Below are 16,940 nucleotides of genomic sequence, written 5' to 3' on the forward strand. Positions count from 1 at the left end.
GGAGGCTACCCCAGTAACAAATCCGAACTGCAACTAGACGTGTTGCACATTGACGACCCCGACGAGTTCTTCGGATTTGAGGATCTTCAGCCCAGCAGATATGACATCCCGACTCGTGAGTGCAGGATTATGCTGCAGCCTGAAACCAAGAGACAGAGAGCGGTATAATCCCACAGAGAGCGGCCTGCGCCACACACCGCTCAGGGTTCCCGACTCTACGAAAGAAGACACGCAAGACTCCACACTGCAGTCCTTGCATGAACAAGATGTGACTCCAGTGTCACAAGCCTCCACAGCGAGCTCGTGGACAGACTCCACAACTGCAGAAACGCAAGACTCCAGAGCGCAGTCCTTGCACAAACAATAAGTGACTCCAGTATCACAAGCCACCACAACGAGCTCGTGGACAGCCTCCACGATAGAAGCAACGCAAGGCTCCGATGTGCAGTCCTTGCAGGATCAAGACCATGAGCGTCTAGCAACCTCCTCTGACCAACCAGCGGCAGACGATGCAAGTCTGCCATGCTCAAGTAAACAGCAAGAGGACTATGACAGTCTATCACGCTCCAGTGCACAGCAGGATGACCATGATAGTCTATCAGGCTACAGTGAAGAACAAAGCGACGATGACAGTCCAAGCTCAAATGAAGGACAACAGCAAGACAATGACAGTCCACCCACATTGTTTGCGCCACCAGATGAAGACTCTGACAATTTACCCAACCCAAGTGAACAACAAGCAGCTACTGAGGCTCTCCCCACGGTATGTGAGACGAGTGACGACAGCATCCCACTTCCCATGCAAGATGTGCAAAGTGACAGACCTCAGCTAGTGTGTACAGAGGCACTCAACAATCACTGTGAGACCACTGGTGACTCCGGTGACACCATGATACTTCTACCCTCATTCGCTCGAACCTCTCCACAAGTCAATGCATTCCTGCATGTTCCGACTCCAGCTTCAAGAAATCTCAGCTGACTCCCGTGAACCTGCTAAGACTCTGGACGGGGAGCATCAACAAACCAACACTGACTCAGTTAAAACAGACCAGACTCCAGATGGGGAGCAACCAAACGCCGACTCTGATTCACGTAAGCCGGACTTTACTCCAGGCAGGGAGTGCCACAACCTCAGTGATGGCATGCTCAGGGTGACAGCAGATGCCACAACGACAGGAGATGGATCACTTAATAATTACACCAGGTCAGTAATAACAAGCAGCGGCTACAGTCCAAGAGGAATACGCCAATATTCACCACAGCTATATCCACACATTTTTTCCACACCAGCAGTGCAGCCATTGACAGCTCATGCTGGACAAACCCAGTATTCAGGCATGCAGCAGCCAGCAGTCTATGCAGCATATTCTCAAACAGGCCAGCAGTACGGATTGGCAACAATGGAATCAAGACCGAAGGAGGACTACCGCAAGCGCAATCTGCACTACAGACTGGATGCCTTAGTTACAGCCCAGGATTTGCTGCACCCCAGCCAGGCCAGACAGCATATTCCTATCAGATGCAAGGTTCTAGTTTCACATCATCACCAGGTATTTATGCGAGCAGAAATTCTGTTTCCAATTCGACAAGCTTCAACGGTTCTCAGCAGGATCACCCTTCCAGCACAGCATGTGGCCAGAACCAATATGTACAATCTTATCCAACTTCAACATATGGCTCATCCATGACCTTGAATGATACTGTTGATGGTACCTCTTCAACGTCAACACCTTATCAGCTACAAGATGCCATCCGACAGCACCATCACAAACATCGGAAAAAGAAAGGGACTCCAAATCAGACAGCGAAGTGATTTGACCACTTCTTGGTTCCTGTGGCTCAGGGACGTTGATGGCGTTCATAACCAAGAGAGACATTTGACCATGATGATTGATGGTTTTTGGACTCACACGAATGATTTGGACTTATTGTTTAATCACTGTTCCCATGACTTGTACATACCTTAACTTATCTACCTGTTTTTTGTTCAGTTTTCTTAAAGTGTACAGAAAATATGTAACATTTAAAAAGGGGGGGGGATGTGGTGATGTGCATCACTGTGGGTACACGGGGGATTAATGTAAATACATGTAGGCTAGCCAGACACTAGAGGGAACACCAGACACCTCACACACACACACTCAACCAATAGATCAGTTAGATAGGACACGACCAATGGACATTCACGATACACACAGAGGTGACATGACCACAGGAGGGCATTACACCAACCCATATATAAACGACACCTCACACATGATCTGCCTCTTTCCAGTGGAGACAGTCAGTGACTACAGACACAGGGTTGATTCAATATCACTCCCACCACGTGGATTGCAGCAACTGGTTAGTCAGTCTGGGTAGCTATCGTAGGATTAGCAGTAGTGTCGAACCCGAGTAATAGAAGTGTAAATAGTTTAATAAACGTGTTGAAATTATCTCCAAGTCTGAACCTCCCTTTGTCAAGTGCACCACAAGGAAGCCGCTTATGCTACACCTAGAGCGTAACAAATCAATATGGTGTAGGCAATTCCACCGTTCTGTCAGGAAGGAAGTTCCAGGATTTTGACCCAGATCAAGGTTGAAAATGTTCATGTCAATATCAATATCTTGACAATTCCACATGATATAGCTTTACCTATTTCAGGCTTACTAATTGTCAGGTACCGGTCAATAGCCACTACAGTAAGTAATCCAATGCTTGCCATTCCAAAAAAGATATTTAGAGCTGCATAAGCCTGAAAATAAAATAAGACATGCGTTAAAACAGGCAGAGAAATACATTCAGTGTAATGGACATAATTGTTCAGAGATTGTGGGGGTTGATCTCCTTTAGATGACATGCTAAAATGACTTCCATCGAGTTATTCTGCTACTTAGGATGAAAGTTATGCCACTATTAGGAAAGTAAGGAGAGCTTCCAAAGTTCTTAAAATGCACTATTCTGTGAAATGCTTTGTGATCAAAGATCTGGGGCGGGATTCTCCCCTACCCGGTGGGCCGTGGGATCCGGCGTAATGGAGTGGCGGGAACCACTCCGGCGTTTGGCCGCCCCAAAGATGCGGCAGTCTCCGCACCTTTAAGGGCCAAGCCCTCACCTTGAGGGGCTAGGCCCGCGCCGGAGTGGTTGGCGCACCTCCGGCTGGCGGGAAAGGCCTTTGGCGCCACGCCAGCCGGCGCCGAAAGTTCTTCGCCAGGCAACGCATGCACGGGAGCATCAGCATCTGCTGACGTCATCCCCACGCATGCGCAGGGGAGGGGGTCTCTTCCGCCTCCGCCATAGTGAAGACCAGGGCGAGGGCGGAAGAAAAAGAGTGCCCCCCCGGCACAGGCCCGCCCGCGGATCGGTGGGCCCCGATCGCGGGCCAGGCCACCGTGGAGCCACCCCCCCGGGGCCAGATCGCCCCCAGGACCCTGGAGCCTGCCCGCGCCGCCTTGTCCCGCCGGTAAGGCAGGTGGTTTAATCCACGCCGGCAGCAGAGGGGTGACAGCGGCGGGACTTCGGCCCATCGCGGGCCGGAGAATCGCCGGGGTTGGGCCCGCCGACCTGCGTGGCGCGATTCCCGCCGACCGGCGAATCTCTGGTGGTGGAGAATTCAGGACACGGCGGGGGCGGGATTCCGGTGGGGGCGGGATTCACGCCAGCCCCCTGGCGTGAATCCCGTCCCTGCCGTGTCTCGAATTCTCTGCCACCAGAGATTCGGCGGGGGCGGGAATTGCACCGCGCTGGTCGGCGGGAATCGCGCCGGTCAGCGGGCCCACCCCCAGCAATTCTCCGGCCCTTGATGGGCTGAAGTCCCGCCGCTGTCAACCCTCACCCGCCGGCATGGATTAAACCTCCTTATGAACGGCGGGATAAGGCGGCGCGGGCAGGCTCCAGGGTCCTGGAGGGCGGCGCGGGTCTATCTGGCCCCGGGGGATGCCCCCACGGTGGTTTGGCCCGCGATCTGGGCCCAAATATCCGCGGGCGGGCCTGTGCCTTGGGGGCACTCTTTTTCTTCTGCCTTCGCCATGGTCTTCACTCTGGCGGAGGCGGAATAGACCCTCTCCCCTGCGCATGCGCGGGGATGCCGTGAGCGGCTGCTGACGCTCCCACGCATGCGTCGCCCGGTGACGACCTTTCGGCCCCGGCTGGCGTGGCGCCAAAAGCCTATCCTGCCAGCCGGCAGAGCGGAAGCCACTCCGGCACGGGCCTAGCCCCTCAAGGTGAGGGCTTGGCCCCTAAAGGTGTGGAGAATTCCGCACCTTTGGGACGGCCCGACGCCGGAGTGGTTCCCGCCACTCCATTACGCCAGAACCCCCTGCCCCGCCGGGTAGGGGAGAATCCCGCCCATGGGGCTGGATTCTTCGATCCCCCGAACGCATGTTTCTCAAAGGAGTGCTGTTCGCTCTGTGGCAACTGGAAGCCTTAAGGAATTTTGGGTTCTTAGTATTGGGAAATTTAAAAGTTAAAAGCCTGGGATTAGAGTGTGCTTGACTGCTGTGGTCATGTTTCTTTAAAAAAAGAATTCTGTTTTGCAGGGCTGGGTGTTTTTAGCAGCCAGAAGGTGAAATTGACAAAGGAATGTATTTTTCAGTCTAGACTAATGGTTTGACTAGGGAAGTCCCTGGGGAGTTAAAGTGCTTAGCAGCTTGCAGAGGGAATTTGTTTTTTAGCTTGGGGAGATGAGGTTGTTGCTGGGTAGAGCCAAGGAATGCAGAGAGACATTTTGAAAGAGTGATGGTTCATGGAGAAAGATGGAGAGAAGCAGCTTTGGAGAAAGCTGTGAAGAGAGGCAGTTTTTGGAGAAAGCTGTGAAAAGAGGCAGTTATTTGGGGAAAACTGGAGGGAGGCAGTTTGGAGAAAACCTTGGAGGGAGGAGTTGCATTCTGATCTGTCTGATGCTGAGTCAACACTTCTCCCACAGTAAGATAGATTAAGGGCTGTATGTTTCTTTTCTTGTTTAATGTGAAATTGAGTTGTAGTGTTTAAGGAGTAAATTGCGAGCTTTTTTTTTTTGGGTGTGAAGTTAATATTGTATTCCTAATAAAGTTTTGTTTTAAAAATAACCTAGCCCTATTTATTCATGCAATCATTCCTGGAGCGAATCATTTTCTTTCTGCATAGTTTTTCAAATCAACTAAAATATTGGGGTTTTAGTCCAGTATCCTAGCCACTGTTGGGGTCTGGTCAGGGATCGCAATAGCTGGTGGCGGGATTCTCTATTCCTGTCACCTGTCAACGGGATTTCCCATTGAATACACGCTCCCCGGGTGGGGGGGTGTGGCCGGCGGGAACAGAGTATCACAACGGCTGGAGAATTCCAGCCATGATACCAATGTACATTTTTTTAGTATTCATTTTTGTTCATTTTATCATTTGCCTATATCTTATCATTTGTATATCTGATAGAGTGAAAACCATGACAGTGTTTGGGTACAAGAGCATTGGTGGAAATGAAAGACAAAAGTAAAAGATGGCAGATGCTGGAAATCGAAATAAATACAGCAAATGCTCAGTAGGTCATGCAACATTTGTGGAGAGAAAATCAGAGTTCGCATTAGATGTAGGCAAATGCAGGGGCAGGAAAGTAGGGAGGAGGGCAATAAATAAAAGGTAAAGTCTGTGACGGGACAGATGGCTGCCTGGCCTAATAATGGAAATTAAATTATGTGTCAACAAAGTTACAAAATAACTTCCTGGTACCCCAGCGTCGCATTTAAGAGTACCCCAATGTTGCGCTTGGGAATTGCTCTAGGAAGCTCTCACGTAAGGGTTTACCTGGTAATTGCACAGAAGTGCTAACTTCCTCTAGAGAATTGTACCGGGTTGGGAACCATCTGAGAGAAGCGACTTAAATCACTAACTTCAGATGGTTCTGTCAGTTTTACCCTGATAGTTACTCTGAAAGAGTTAGAAGGGAAAACACATTACTAACTCCAGAGTAACTATTTAAACACCCAGAGACAGCCTTGTGGACACTCCTCTCACACCCACGACCTCCCAGGAGACCCATCATATCACCACCCCCACTGCCTGACCACCCCGACCTGACCCCCACTGCCTGACACCTCCTCACCCACCGGCTGACTTCACCACCCCCAACCGACCTCCACTCTGACCCAAACCTGCCCCCAGGCCCAACCCAAATCCCCCCAACCCGAACTCCTCCCCTGCCTGACATGACTGCCCCGACCCAAACCATTCTCCGGTCCGAACTCACTTCCCCCATCCGCGCAAACCAACCACCCCTCCCCCGACACAACCATCCCACATCTCCCCCCCACCCCCCGAACTTACCCCTTCACTCCACCTCCTGACCAGACCCGACTCCTCCCAAAGCCCAGCACAATTCCACCCCCCCCCCCTCACCACCACCGAACCACTCTTGCCAGACCCCGCCCTGCCCCACCCCCGACCTTGCCAGACACCCTCCCGGCTCAGTACCCCCAACCCAACAGACATCCCCAGCCCAGATTGACCCTCCCCTCCTGAAAGAAATCCCAGCTCTGGTCCGCCCCCCCCCCCCCCCCCCCCCCCCGGTCCGACCCCCCCCCCCCCCGGTCTGACACACACACATCCCGTTCCGACACCCCCCCCAGGTCCAACCCCCTACCCCCCCGTCCAACCCCCTCCCCACCTCCAACCCCCTCCCCCACCTCCAACCCCTGTCTGCCCAGGCCCTTCCCCGACGTCCACCCCTTCCCCTCTGGTCTGCCTCAACACCTTGTCTCCGCCCCACTCCCCTCCCTCGGGTCCACCCCACTCCCCTCCCTCGGGTCCACCCCACCATGCCCCATTCCCCTCCGCTTCCCATCCGACCCACCGCTCCCCCTCCATGCCGATGCAGTTGGGGGCACACTCCGCTGCTCCTGTCTCATCCAGCCTGAGTGAGGAAGGTAGGGCAGGACAGGGGCTTTGGAATGACAGCGAGGGTAAGTCCTTCCGACGCCAATTGCCACTTTGAGGAAGTTAAGGTCTGTGACAGGACAGGATGGCTGCCTGACCTGAAATAGTGGAAATAAAATTATGTTGTCAACAAAGATACAAAATATGATATTAAGACAGGCAGTCAGGGGGCTTGGTCCACCACAATTTATTGTTTTACTATTGGGCAGCTAGTATTCAGAAGATATTGTGGTTTAGCGAACCCGGCACCATATGGTGACAAATGGAAGCGAGCTCCTGCACCACTTGAAATGAAATGAAATGAAAATGAAATGAAAATTGCTTATTGTCACAAGTAGGCTTCAATGAAGTTACTGTGAAAAGCCCCTAGTCGCCACATTCTGGCACCTGTTCGGGGAGGCTGTTATGGGAATTGAACCATGCTGCTGGCCTGCCTTTGTCTGCTTTCAAAGCCAGCGATTTAGCCCTGTGCTAAACAGCCCCTTAGTTTTCGTGCAATAGCTGCTGCACCGTTGCCCTTTTTCCCCGATTAGATTTTTCTCACAACCAATGATGGTCTCCACCCTGAGAATTTGGAAGCAGTCTTGGCAATATTTCAAGCTCCTTTTCCTGTCTTCGCTAGCCCCCATTTGCAATAACCACTGTGGTGATAAGCATCACTGTAAATACACAAGGGGTTAATGTAGGTACACTGCAACTAAGTAAACACTAGAGGGAGCACCAGAGACATCATGACACAGACATTCAACCAACAGGTCAGTAAGATAGGACACGACCAATGGGCAGTCAAGACACACCCAGAGGTGACCCTACCACAAGGGGGCTACCCATATAAAAGGACAGGGCACACATGCTCTTTCTCTTTCCATAGGCGATACTCAGAGACACAGGGGCAGATCAGGAAGCATCACACCCACCACATGGATTAGAGCAGACTGGTTAGTTAGATTGAGTTACTATAGTAAGATTAGCAGGAGAATCAAACTCAAGTAGGAGAATTGTTAACTGTTCAATAAATGTGTTAAACCTATCTCCAAGTCTGAACCTTCCTTTGTCAGAGTATACATCAACGAAGCAGCTTGTGCTACATGAAGAAGCATAACACAACATGGTACCAGTAGTAGCCTGTTGAATCTCTATAGTTCAACTCAACAAATCCTTGACTACCAGCAACAGCACCCAGGCAAGATGTTCGAGATTCCGGTTCTACAGCAGCTCAGGTACCACGGCAATCTCAGTGCAAACTGGCGTGCATTCAGGCAGAGATTTGAGATCTACCTGGTAGCGTCCGACCTAGATGGCGTGGCGGACGCAGAGAAAATAAAGCTTCTGCTCACCATTGCGGGTGAAACTGTAGCAGAAATCTTCAAGACCTTCAAGTACTCCAACATGCAAGACAAGAGAGACGTTGAGACAGTCCTGGACAAGTTTCAAGAATACTGCGAGGAAAACTCAAGAGAGAACGGTAAAAGAGGCGCCAATACTCACCAGGAGGCCAAGGTAGGCCTGCAGATGCAGAAAACAGCAGTTTTGATTGGCAGCCATCTTGAGAAAGGAGCCGCACATGCGCAGTTCCCCAGAAGAACGTACCGGCAAAATAGTGTTTTGCGCAAGCGCGAGAAGCCCATTTAAAGGGGAAATGTCCCAAAATAGTGAGAAAAAAATTTAAAGCCGGAAAACACAATTCTTTCACCTGGAACTACAGCACAATGCCTGAACTTCAACCAGTAGCTGAAAGTAACCTCCGCAGAACCCTGCAACAAGCAGTTAGCACCGCCCTAAGAGATGATTTAGTCCTTGACGACTACGACTCAGACGTTGATTACTTCTTTGGACATCGCGAGCACAATGACAGCTGCGACACAAAAAGTGATGATATGGTCCTTGAAGACTACGACTCGTAAGGTGATTTCATCATTGGACGTGGCAACCTCAGTACCAAGTCCGAACCGCAACGAGATGTGTTATACAGTGAAGAATCCGACACAGACATGGACGAGTTCTTCGGATTTGAGGATCCTCAGCCCAGCACAGACGACATCCTAACCCAGAAGTACAGGATTCTGCTGGGCCTGACACCAAGAGACAGAGAGCGGTACAAGCCCACAGTGAGCGGCCTGGCGCCAAGAGACAGAGAGAGGTCCAAGCCCACAGAGAGCGGCCTGACGCCACACCAGTGGTCCACCCAGCACGAACAGTGATCCACGCACCGCGAAGAGTCCCCGACTCCACACAGAGAGTGCTCCACGCACCACAAAGAGTCCCCGACTCCACACAGAGAGTGGTCCACGCACCACGAAGAGTCCCCGACTCCGTGCAAAAAGCGATGTCAGACTCCACAGCGAGACCACTGCACGTCTCCACACAGAGAACACAGAAAGACTCCACAGCGCGACCACTGCACGACTCCGTTGAGAGCGCACAGATCGACTCCACAGTGAGACCACTGCATGACTCCACACAGGGAATGATGCCAGACTCCACAGAGAGGGGGATACAAGCCTCCATGGTGAACTCGTTGACAGACTCCACAATGGGAGCAATGAAAGACTCCAGAGCGCAGTCCTTGCATGAACAAGACCATGAAGGTGTGACAACCAGCAGCTGACGATGCAAGTCTGCCATGCTCAAGTGCACAGCAAGACGACTATGACAGGCTACCACGCTCACATGAACAACAAAGACTATGACAGTCTACACCGATTACTTGAGCCACAAGAAGACTGACAGTCTACCCAGCTCATCTAACCGACAAGAAGACACTGAAAGTCTACCCACTGTATGTGCAACAAGTGACAAAGGCTTCACAATTCCCATACAAGATGTGCGACATCACACCGAGACTGACAGACCTCAGCTAGTATGTACAGAGGCACTTGACAATCAAAGTGAGGCTACTAGTGACTCCAGTGATACCACATTAATTCAAACCTCATCCACTTGAGCCTCTCCACAAGAAAATGGTTTCCTGAACGTTTTGACTCCAGACGGGGAGCATCAAGACACCTCAGATGATTCTAGTGAACCGAACATGACTCCAGACGGGGAGCGCCGAGGAATCAGAGACGGCACGCTCAATGAAACAGCAGATGCCACAAAGGACACTGACATGAGTAACTTTGTGAAGGACTCACGTTATCCACTCGGTGTGGTCATTGAGCGCAACAAACACAACAACAAAACCTACGAAAACAACAACAAAGACAACAACAAGAGGCGTACCAAAGGCACCAACATCAACAACAAGCACGACAAAGACAACAACACTGGAACAACGACTGGTACGACATGGTACAATTCTGCAAATGCAGGACAATGTAACAGGACAGCTCCTAACACTGGCAAGACTACAGCCATACAAGGCATGACAGTAAATCTCACCGATCCAAGTTTGCTCTACTACAAACAAGCAAACCAGCTTTCAAGGCAGATGAGTTTGCTCCACTACAAACAAGCAGACCAGCTTTCAAGGCAGCTGACATACGGCATCAATATCGCAACACAGATGACATACTGCATCGCTACCACAAGCATAGAAAAAAAGAGTCCAAATCAGACAATGAAGTGATTTGCCCATTTGCACACCTCCTGATCATTTCTTGGTTCCTTAAGCACAGGGAAACTTACGGCATTCACAAGGACATGCCAACATCAACATCACCACTTCACCAACAAAACAAGAAAGCCACTCGACCATATTAATTCATGAACTTTGGACTCCTAAATATTATTTGGTATTGTATAATCATCACTGTCATCATGATTTGTACATGTCATCACTTATCTGCCAATTTTGTTCAATTTTCTTTAACACTGTACGGAAAATATGTAACATGAAAAAATGGGAGGATGTGGTGATATGCATCACTGTAAACACAGAAGGGGTTAATGTTGGTACACTGCAACTAAGTAAACACTAGAGGGAGGACCAGAGACATCATGACACACAGACATTCAACCAATAGATCAGTAAGATAGGACACGACCAATGGGCAGTCAAGACACACCCAGAGGTGACACTACCACAAGGGGGCTACCCATATAAAAGGGACAGGGCACACATGCTCTTTCTCATTCCATAGGCGACACTCAGAGACACAGGGGTAGATCAGGAAGCATCACACCCACCGCATGGATTAGAGCAGACTGGTTAGTTAGATTGAGTTACTATAGTAAGATTGGAAGGAGAGTCGAACTCAAGTAGGAGAATTGTTAACTGTTTAATAAATGTGTTAAACCTATCTCCAAGTCTGAACCTTCCTTTGTCAGAGTATACATCAAGGAAACAGCTTATGCTACATGAAGAAGCATAACACAACAACCACCTTTTCCTACCAGCTGGTTTGGACACGACATTTAAGTCTTGGGATGGGAAGGGTCTGGAGGGGTTTAGGGACCTGTTCGTGCAGGGGAGGTTCACTAGTTTTAAGGAGTTGGCTGAGAAATTCCAACTCTCTGGTTCCAGTCTTTTCAGGCATTTTCAAATTTGCGATCTTTCACACAAGGCTTTCCCTTCCTTTCCTTTGGTGCCTCCACCTTTCCTGTTGAAGAAGATTTTGTCTTTGATTAAGGGGGGACTATTTCGGACATATCCTTTCAATGGATTCTCCTCCGTTGTATGAGGTGAGGATGAAATGGGAGGGCGAATTGGGTCCCATTCTTAATGGTGAGGTCTGGAAAGAGGCCCACCACAGGGTTAACTCTGTGTTTTCATGTGCTTGGTTGAGTCTGATTCAAGGTTTTGCATAGGACGCAGGTTACCATGGATGCGCTGATTTTTCTCTGTGGTTGAGGATAAGTGTAGGCAAAGCTCTTGTGGGCTGGCTAACCATACACATATGTTCTGATCCTGTCCCCCAAGTTGATAAACTTCTGGACTTCTTTCTTTAACACCATGTCAGAGATTTGGACCCATGTCTGCTGATGAGCACATTTGGGGTGTTAGATTTGCCAATGCTTCAATCTGGGGTGACAGCGGGCATCCTCACCTTTGCTCGCTGATAGCCGGGAAGGGAATTCTGCTTGGCTGGAGGTCTCCTTGTCCGCCTAGTGCCACAACTTGGTTGCGTGCCCTCACATAATTTCTGCATTTAGCGAAGGTCAAGTACACCATCAGGGGTGTTTACCTCAGATGGCAACTATTCATTCCCTTTTGTAAGGAGTTTGTCACTGTCAGCTGTTAGGGGGTTTAGCTTAGTTTTTGTGTCAAACTTAATGAGGTGTTATGTGCTTTTTTGCTTCTTTGTTTTTCTTTTCTATTGTGTATTTCTGTTTGATTGTTTTGTTTAATATGAAAAATTTTAATAAACATATTTTAAAATCCTGGAGTTCAATTGAAGTTCTGGTAACTGCACTTTGCTGGAGACAATATTTACTTCTGAGGAAGAGAAAAAGAGGCAGCAATTCCTTGGAAGGCATGGTAGCACACTGGTTAACACTGTTGCTTCACAGCGCAGGGTCCCAGGTTCGATTCCCGGCTTTGATCACTGTCTGTGTGGAGTCTGCACGTTCTCCCCCTGTCTGCGTGGGTTTCCTCCAGGTGCTCCAGTCTCCTCCCACAAGTCCCGAAAGACATGCTGTTAGGTCATTTGGATATCCTGAATTCTCCCTCAGTGTACCAAACAGGTGCCGGAATGTGGCGACTAGGGGCTGTTCACAGTAACTTTATTGTAGTGTTAATGTAAGCCTACTTGTGGGACAATAAAGATTATTAAATTTAGTACTTCTTTCAACAGTTTTTCACAGATGAATTTGATGATTTCTCTCTCTGACGGGCTTGCAAAACCAGCTCTTAAACCTCCTGTCTATATAGTCCACAAAAGGAATTTGGTTAACATCTTGAAACAGTTCAATATATTTTTGGATAGCTGGTAAAGTAATAAGTTGATTTTATTCAGTCACAGTTTCCCATCATTGTGACACTCTAAACATCCATTCTGTTAAATTTGCACTGGAATTTTCAAGATTGATTGGAGTGTAAGGCACATGATATCAGATTTGCTGAGAAATATTGAGTGGGTGCATAATGGATAATTGATTGAAAGTCATTCATTTTTTGTCCCACAGGAGCTCAAAGACTTGCACTTGTTCTTGAGATGTTGGAAACATTGAGGAGGTTACATTTATTATTCATCTCTGGATACCCTGCAAATATTTTGATGGAACTTCTTCTTGAACTGCTGAGGACGTTCAATGACTATACTTGGATCAAGGTGTGGGATAGGAAATTTCAGAATACTGACTTGGTAATGATTAAGGAATTGTGATTTACTTCTAAGTAAATATTTATGATTTGGAGCAGAACTGGGAGGTGATGCTATCCTTTCACATTTAGTGTTACTCTTTGAAATGTTTTGCAATGTTTCCCTGAATTCCATTTGAATTGTCTGGAACTAACTTATATTTGCATGTAAAACTTTATCTGCTGGCTACTTAAAATTTCCAACATATAACGTAGCACTCCTCTGCTTAAAATGTTATCTGTTATTCATAATTCATATTCATTTAGGTCAACTCCTTATTGCCAACTTTTGTAGATATTTTGGTATCACCTGTAAATTCGATATTAGCATTGTGAAATCACTTCTCAAGATCAGGGAGAAAAGAAACAAACAATACACAACCCCAGAACAGACACCATGAAAAGCTTGACTCATCGCACTTTGACTCTTCCCATTGATAAATACTGGTTATCAAATTTCAATCAATTCTCAATCAATTTGTTATTTCTACAAAAATACTGAAATATCCTTCTTTTCTCATAACCATCTGTGCAGTTTAATCAAAATTCTCTTTGGAAATTCAAGTAAACTGTTGAAGCGATTTCTTTTTAAAAAAAACTCTTGCGCGTGTTTATTGAAAGTTGCCCATTACTTAAATAGGACATGATTCAACAGTACCCCTGAAGAAGTGTAAAGGTCCATTCATCAGTGCTACAGATAAAGTGACTGACAGAATTTGGAATTCATTGTTACTCAACTTAGCACAAAGACGATCACTTAAAGTGGTAATTATCCTTTTAAAAATGTCTTGCTCCATATTGGCTCGGATGATCCGAGCAGCAGCACTGATCAATGGATTGCTGCTTCATTTGAAGATGCCCCCGACTCAAAGCTGTTTCGCATTTCCTCCGGGACCATCGGAGTTCGACTTTCCCAGAAATACACAGTGCAGTCTTATAAGAATCTTTAATTTATGGGATCTTAACCTGTCGAACTACACCAAGTTTGGGGGAAGCTTAGTTGATGAATCAAGTCCTGGCGCAATACGACAAGTTGTAAGATTTGTAATATTTGTAGACTATCTCAAGTTGTTCGATTCCTTGTATTATTCGACTGTGTATAGTTGAAGGAATTTATATTATCTCGGCTATTCGGTTATCAGTAGCACTTTGCGAATACTGGAACTCAGCAGAAATTTGCAGTATAAACTTCTCAGGTGCCAAAAAGAATTGTTTTATTTGTAGTCACTTGATTACAATTTGAAAGTCATTTAAAAGGCAATTCGTAGACAATTCGAAGCTTTCAGAGAATTACAGACATGGGGCGAAATTCTCCATTATCGGCGGAAAGTCCGCCGATCGGCGCAAAAAACGGCACAAATCCCACTTGCGTCACGTCATAAAAATGGGCCGATAGTCTGCGGCCCGAAATGGGCTAGCAGCGACGTAACGGGATCCGCGCTTGCGCAGTGGTTCACGCCATGCAGCGTCATACGCGCTGCACAGCGTGACGGCTCATAAGGCCGCGCAGCTCCCCCCCACCCGACCGGAACAGCCGACCGCAACACCCGACTTGATGGCTGGCCGTCGCTCAGCCCCGAGGTTCGAGTCACGCGATGTGGAGGCGCTCCTGGACGCGGTGGAGCAGAGGAGGGACGCCCTGTATCCCGGGCACGGCCGCAGAGTTGCCCCACGCCACAGCCGGCGTCTGTGGAGGGAGGTGGCAGAGGCCATCACCGCTGTGGCCCTAACACCACGGACAGGCACCCAGTGCCACAAGAAGGTGAACGACCTCGTCAGAGCAGGCAGGGTGAGCCTCCCCATATCCCCCATATCCCCCCTCCCCCAAATCCCCCATATCCCCCCTCCCCCATATCCCCCATATCCCCCTCCCCCATATCCCCCATATTCCCCCCCTCCCCCCTATCCCCCCTCCCCATATCCCCCCTCCCCCATATCCCCCATATTCCCCCCTCCCCCATATCCCCCCTCCCCCATATCCCCCATATCCCCCCCTCCCCCATATCCCCCCTCCCCATATCCCCCATATTCCCCCCTCCCCCATATCGCCCCTCCCCCATATCTCCCATATCCCCCCCTCCCCCATATCCCCCATATCCCCCTCCCCATATCCCCCATATTCCCCCCTCCCCCATATCCCCCATATTCCCCCCTCCCCCATATCCCCCCTCCCCCATATCCCCCATATCCCCCCCTCCCCCATATCCCCCCTCCCCCATATCCCCCCTCCCCCATATCCCCAAGTGAATCCAGCCCTAACCTTAACCTCTGCAATGCACGCGCAACCGATGGCGTGCATTCATATACCTGCCTAACACTGTTGCCTTTTACCCCTGCCACCACCCCCCCCCCCCCCCAGGAGAAGCGCGCACACAACAATAGGGAGCATGTGAGGACTGGAGGAGGGCCCGCTAATGAGAGGCCACTGACCGTACACGAGGAAAGGGCCCTGGAACTGGCTGGCGGACCTGAGGACCGGGAGGTTGCTGATGCAGAGGTCGGGGCCCCACGAGCAAGTGAGCCACCAACAGCCCATCCCCATATCCCCCCTCCCCTATATCCCCCTCCCCCGTATCACCTGATCACTGCCTGATGTCTAACCATGCATGCTTCATTGTGTATCGCAGGACCAAACGTCCAGGCACCCAGCCCCGCAGATGCAGACCGCCCGCAGGATGCCCCTCGGAGACCACAGGAGATGGAGAGACCCGGACCCTCCAGCATGCGACGCCCGCAGGATGCCCCTCGGAGACCACGGGAGACGGAGAGACCCGGACCCTCCAGCATGCGACGCCCGCAGGATGCCCCTCGGAGACCACGGGAGACGGAGAGACCCCCGGACCCTCCAGCATGCGACGCCCGCAGGATGCCCCTCGGAGACCACGGGAGACGGAGAGACCCGGACCCTCCAGCATGCGACGCCCGCAGGATGCCCCTCGCACACCACGGGAGACGGAGAGACCTGGAGCAACAGGGAGACGACACCCCCGTCACGTGCGGGAGCGACCACCCAGCGATGAGAGGGGCAGCCACAGGCCCCCGTCACATCCGAGCCAGGACACCACTACCCAGGACACCACTATCCAGGACACCCCTACCCGGGACACCACTATCCAGGACACCCCTACCCGGGACACCACTACCCGGGATAGCACTACCCGGGACAGCACTACCCGGGACAGCACTACCCGGGACAGCACTACCCGGGACAGCACTACCCGGGACAGCACTACCCGGGACAGCACTACCCGGGACAGCACTACCCGGGACAGCACTACCCAGGACAGCACTACCCAGGACAGCCCTACCCGGGAAGACGAAATACCGGACAGTGACTCAGAGTGGATGGGTGGAGACGAACCCCCACCCCAAAGTGCCATGGACTCAGAGTGGGACGAAGAGCACGACACAACGCCACTGCTGTCACCAACACCCTCCACCATCGCAGAAACACTCACCACGGTTGGGCACTTTAGTGATGAGGCGTCTGGTACACTCACTGGTGCGCACAACACAGCCGTCCCGGTACAGCAGGTGGAGGTAGGAGCAGCAGAGGGACCGGGCGGTCGGAGGGCAGCCCAGGCCAAGCGAACATCTGCCGCCCAGATGGATCCCGGGTTCCTGCAGTTACCACACCCACACATAGATCCGATGCAACCACCGACACGGAGACGAGCGAATAGGGTGACGGGTGGCTTGCGGCGGCTGCGGTCGCAGGTGGAGGAGTCCACCCGCGTCCAGGAGCTGGGAGTGGTCCCAGTCTCAGCAGGCCATCGCCCAGTCTCTGCAGGCCATGGCCCAGTCTCTGCA

The 16,940-nt window shown here is 50.4% G+C and overlaps 1 protein-coding gene across 1 annotated transcript in view; it reads right to left on the reverse strand.

The window, feature by feature from the left end:
• Window positions 1-16,940, reverse strand: part of rrh (retinal pigment epithelium-derived rhodopsin homolog) — a 39,071-nt gene that overhangs the window by 14,700 nt on the left and 7,431 nt on the right. The window contains exon 3 of the mRNA XM_072495909.1: window positions 2,639-2,738. Within this exon, the coding sequence (XP_072352010.1) occupies window positions 2,639-2,738 (100 nt within the window). The remainder of the gene's footprint in view (window positions 1-2,638; window positions 2,739-16,940) is intronic.

Source organism: Scyliorhinus torazame, chromosome 3, assembly GCF_047496885.1.
Source record: "Scyliorhinus torazame isolate Kashiwa2021f chromosome 3, sScyTor2.1, whole genome shotgun sequence".
NCBI classification, from domain to species: domain Eukaryota; kingdom Metazoa; phylum Chordata; class Chondrichthyes; order Carcharhiniformes; family Scyliorhinidae; genus Scyliorhinus; species Scyliorhinus torazame.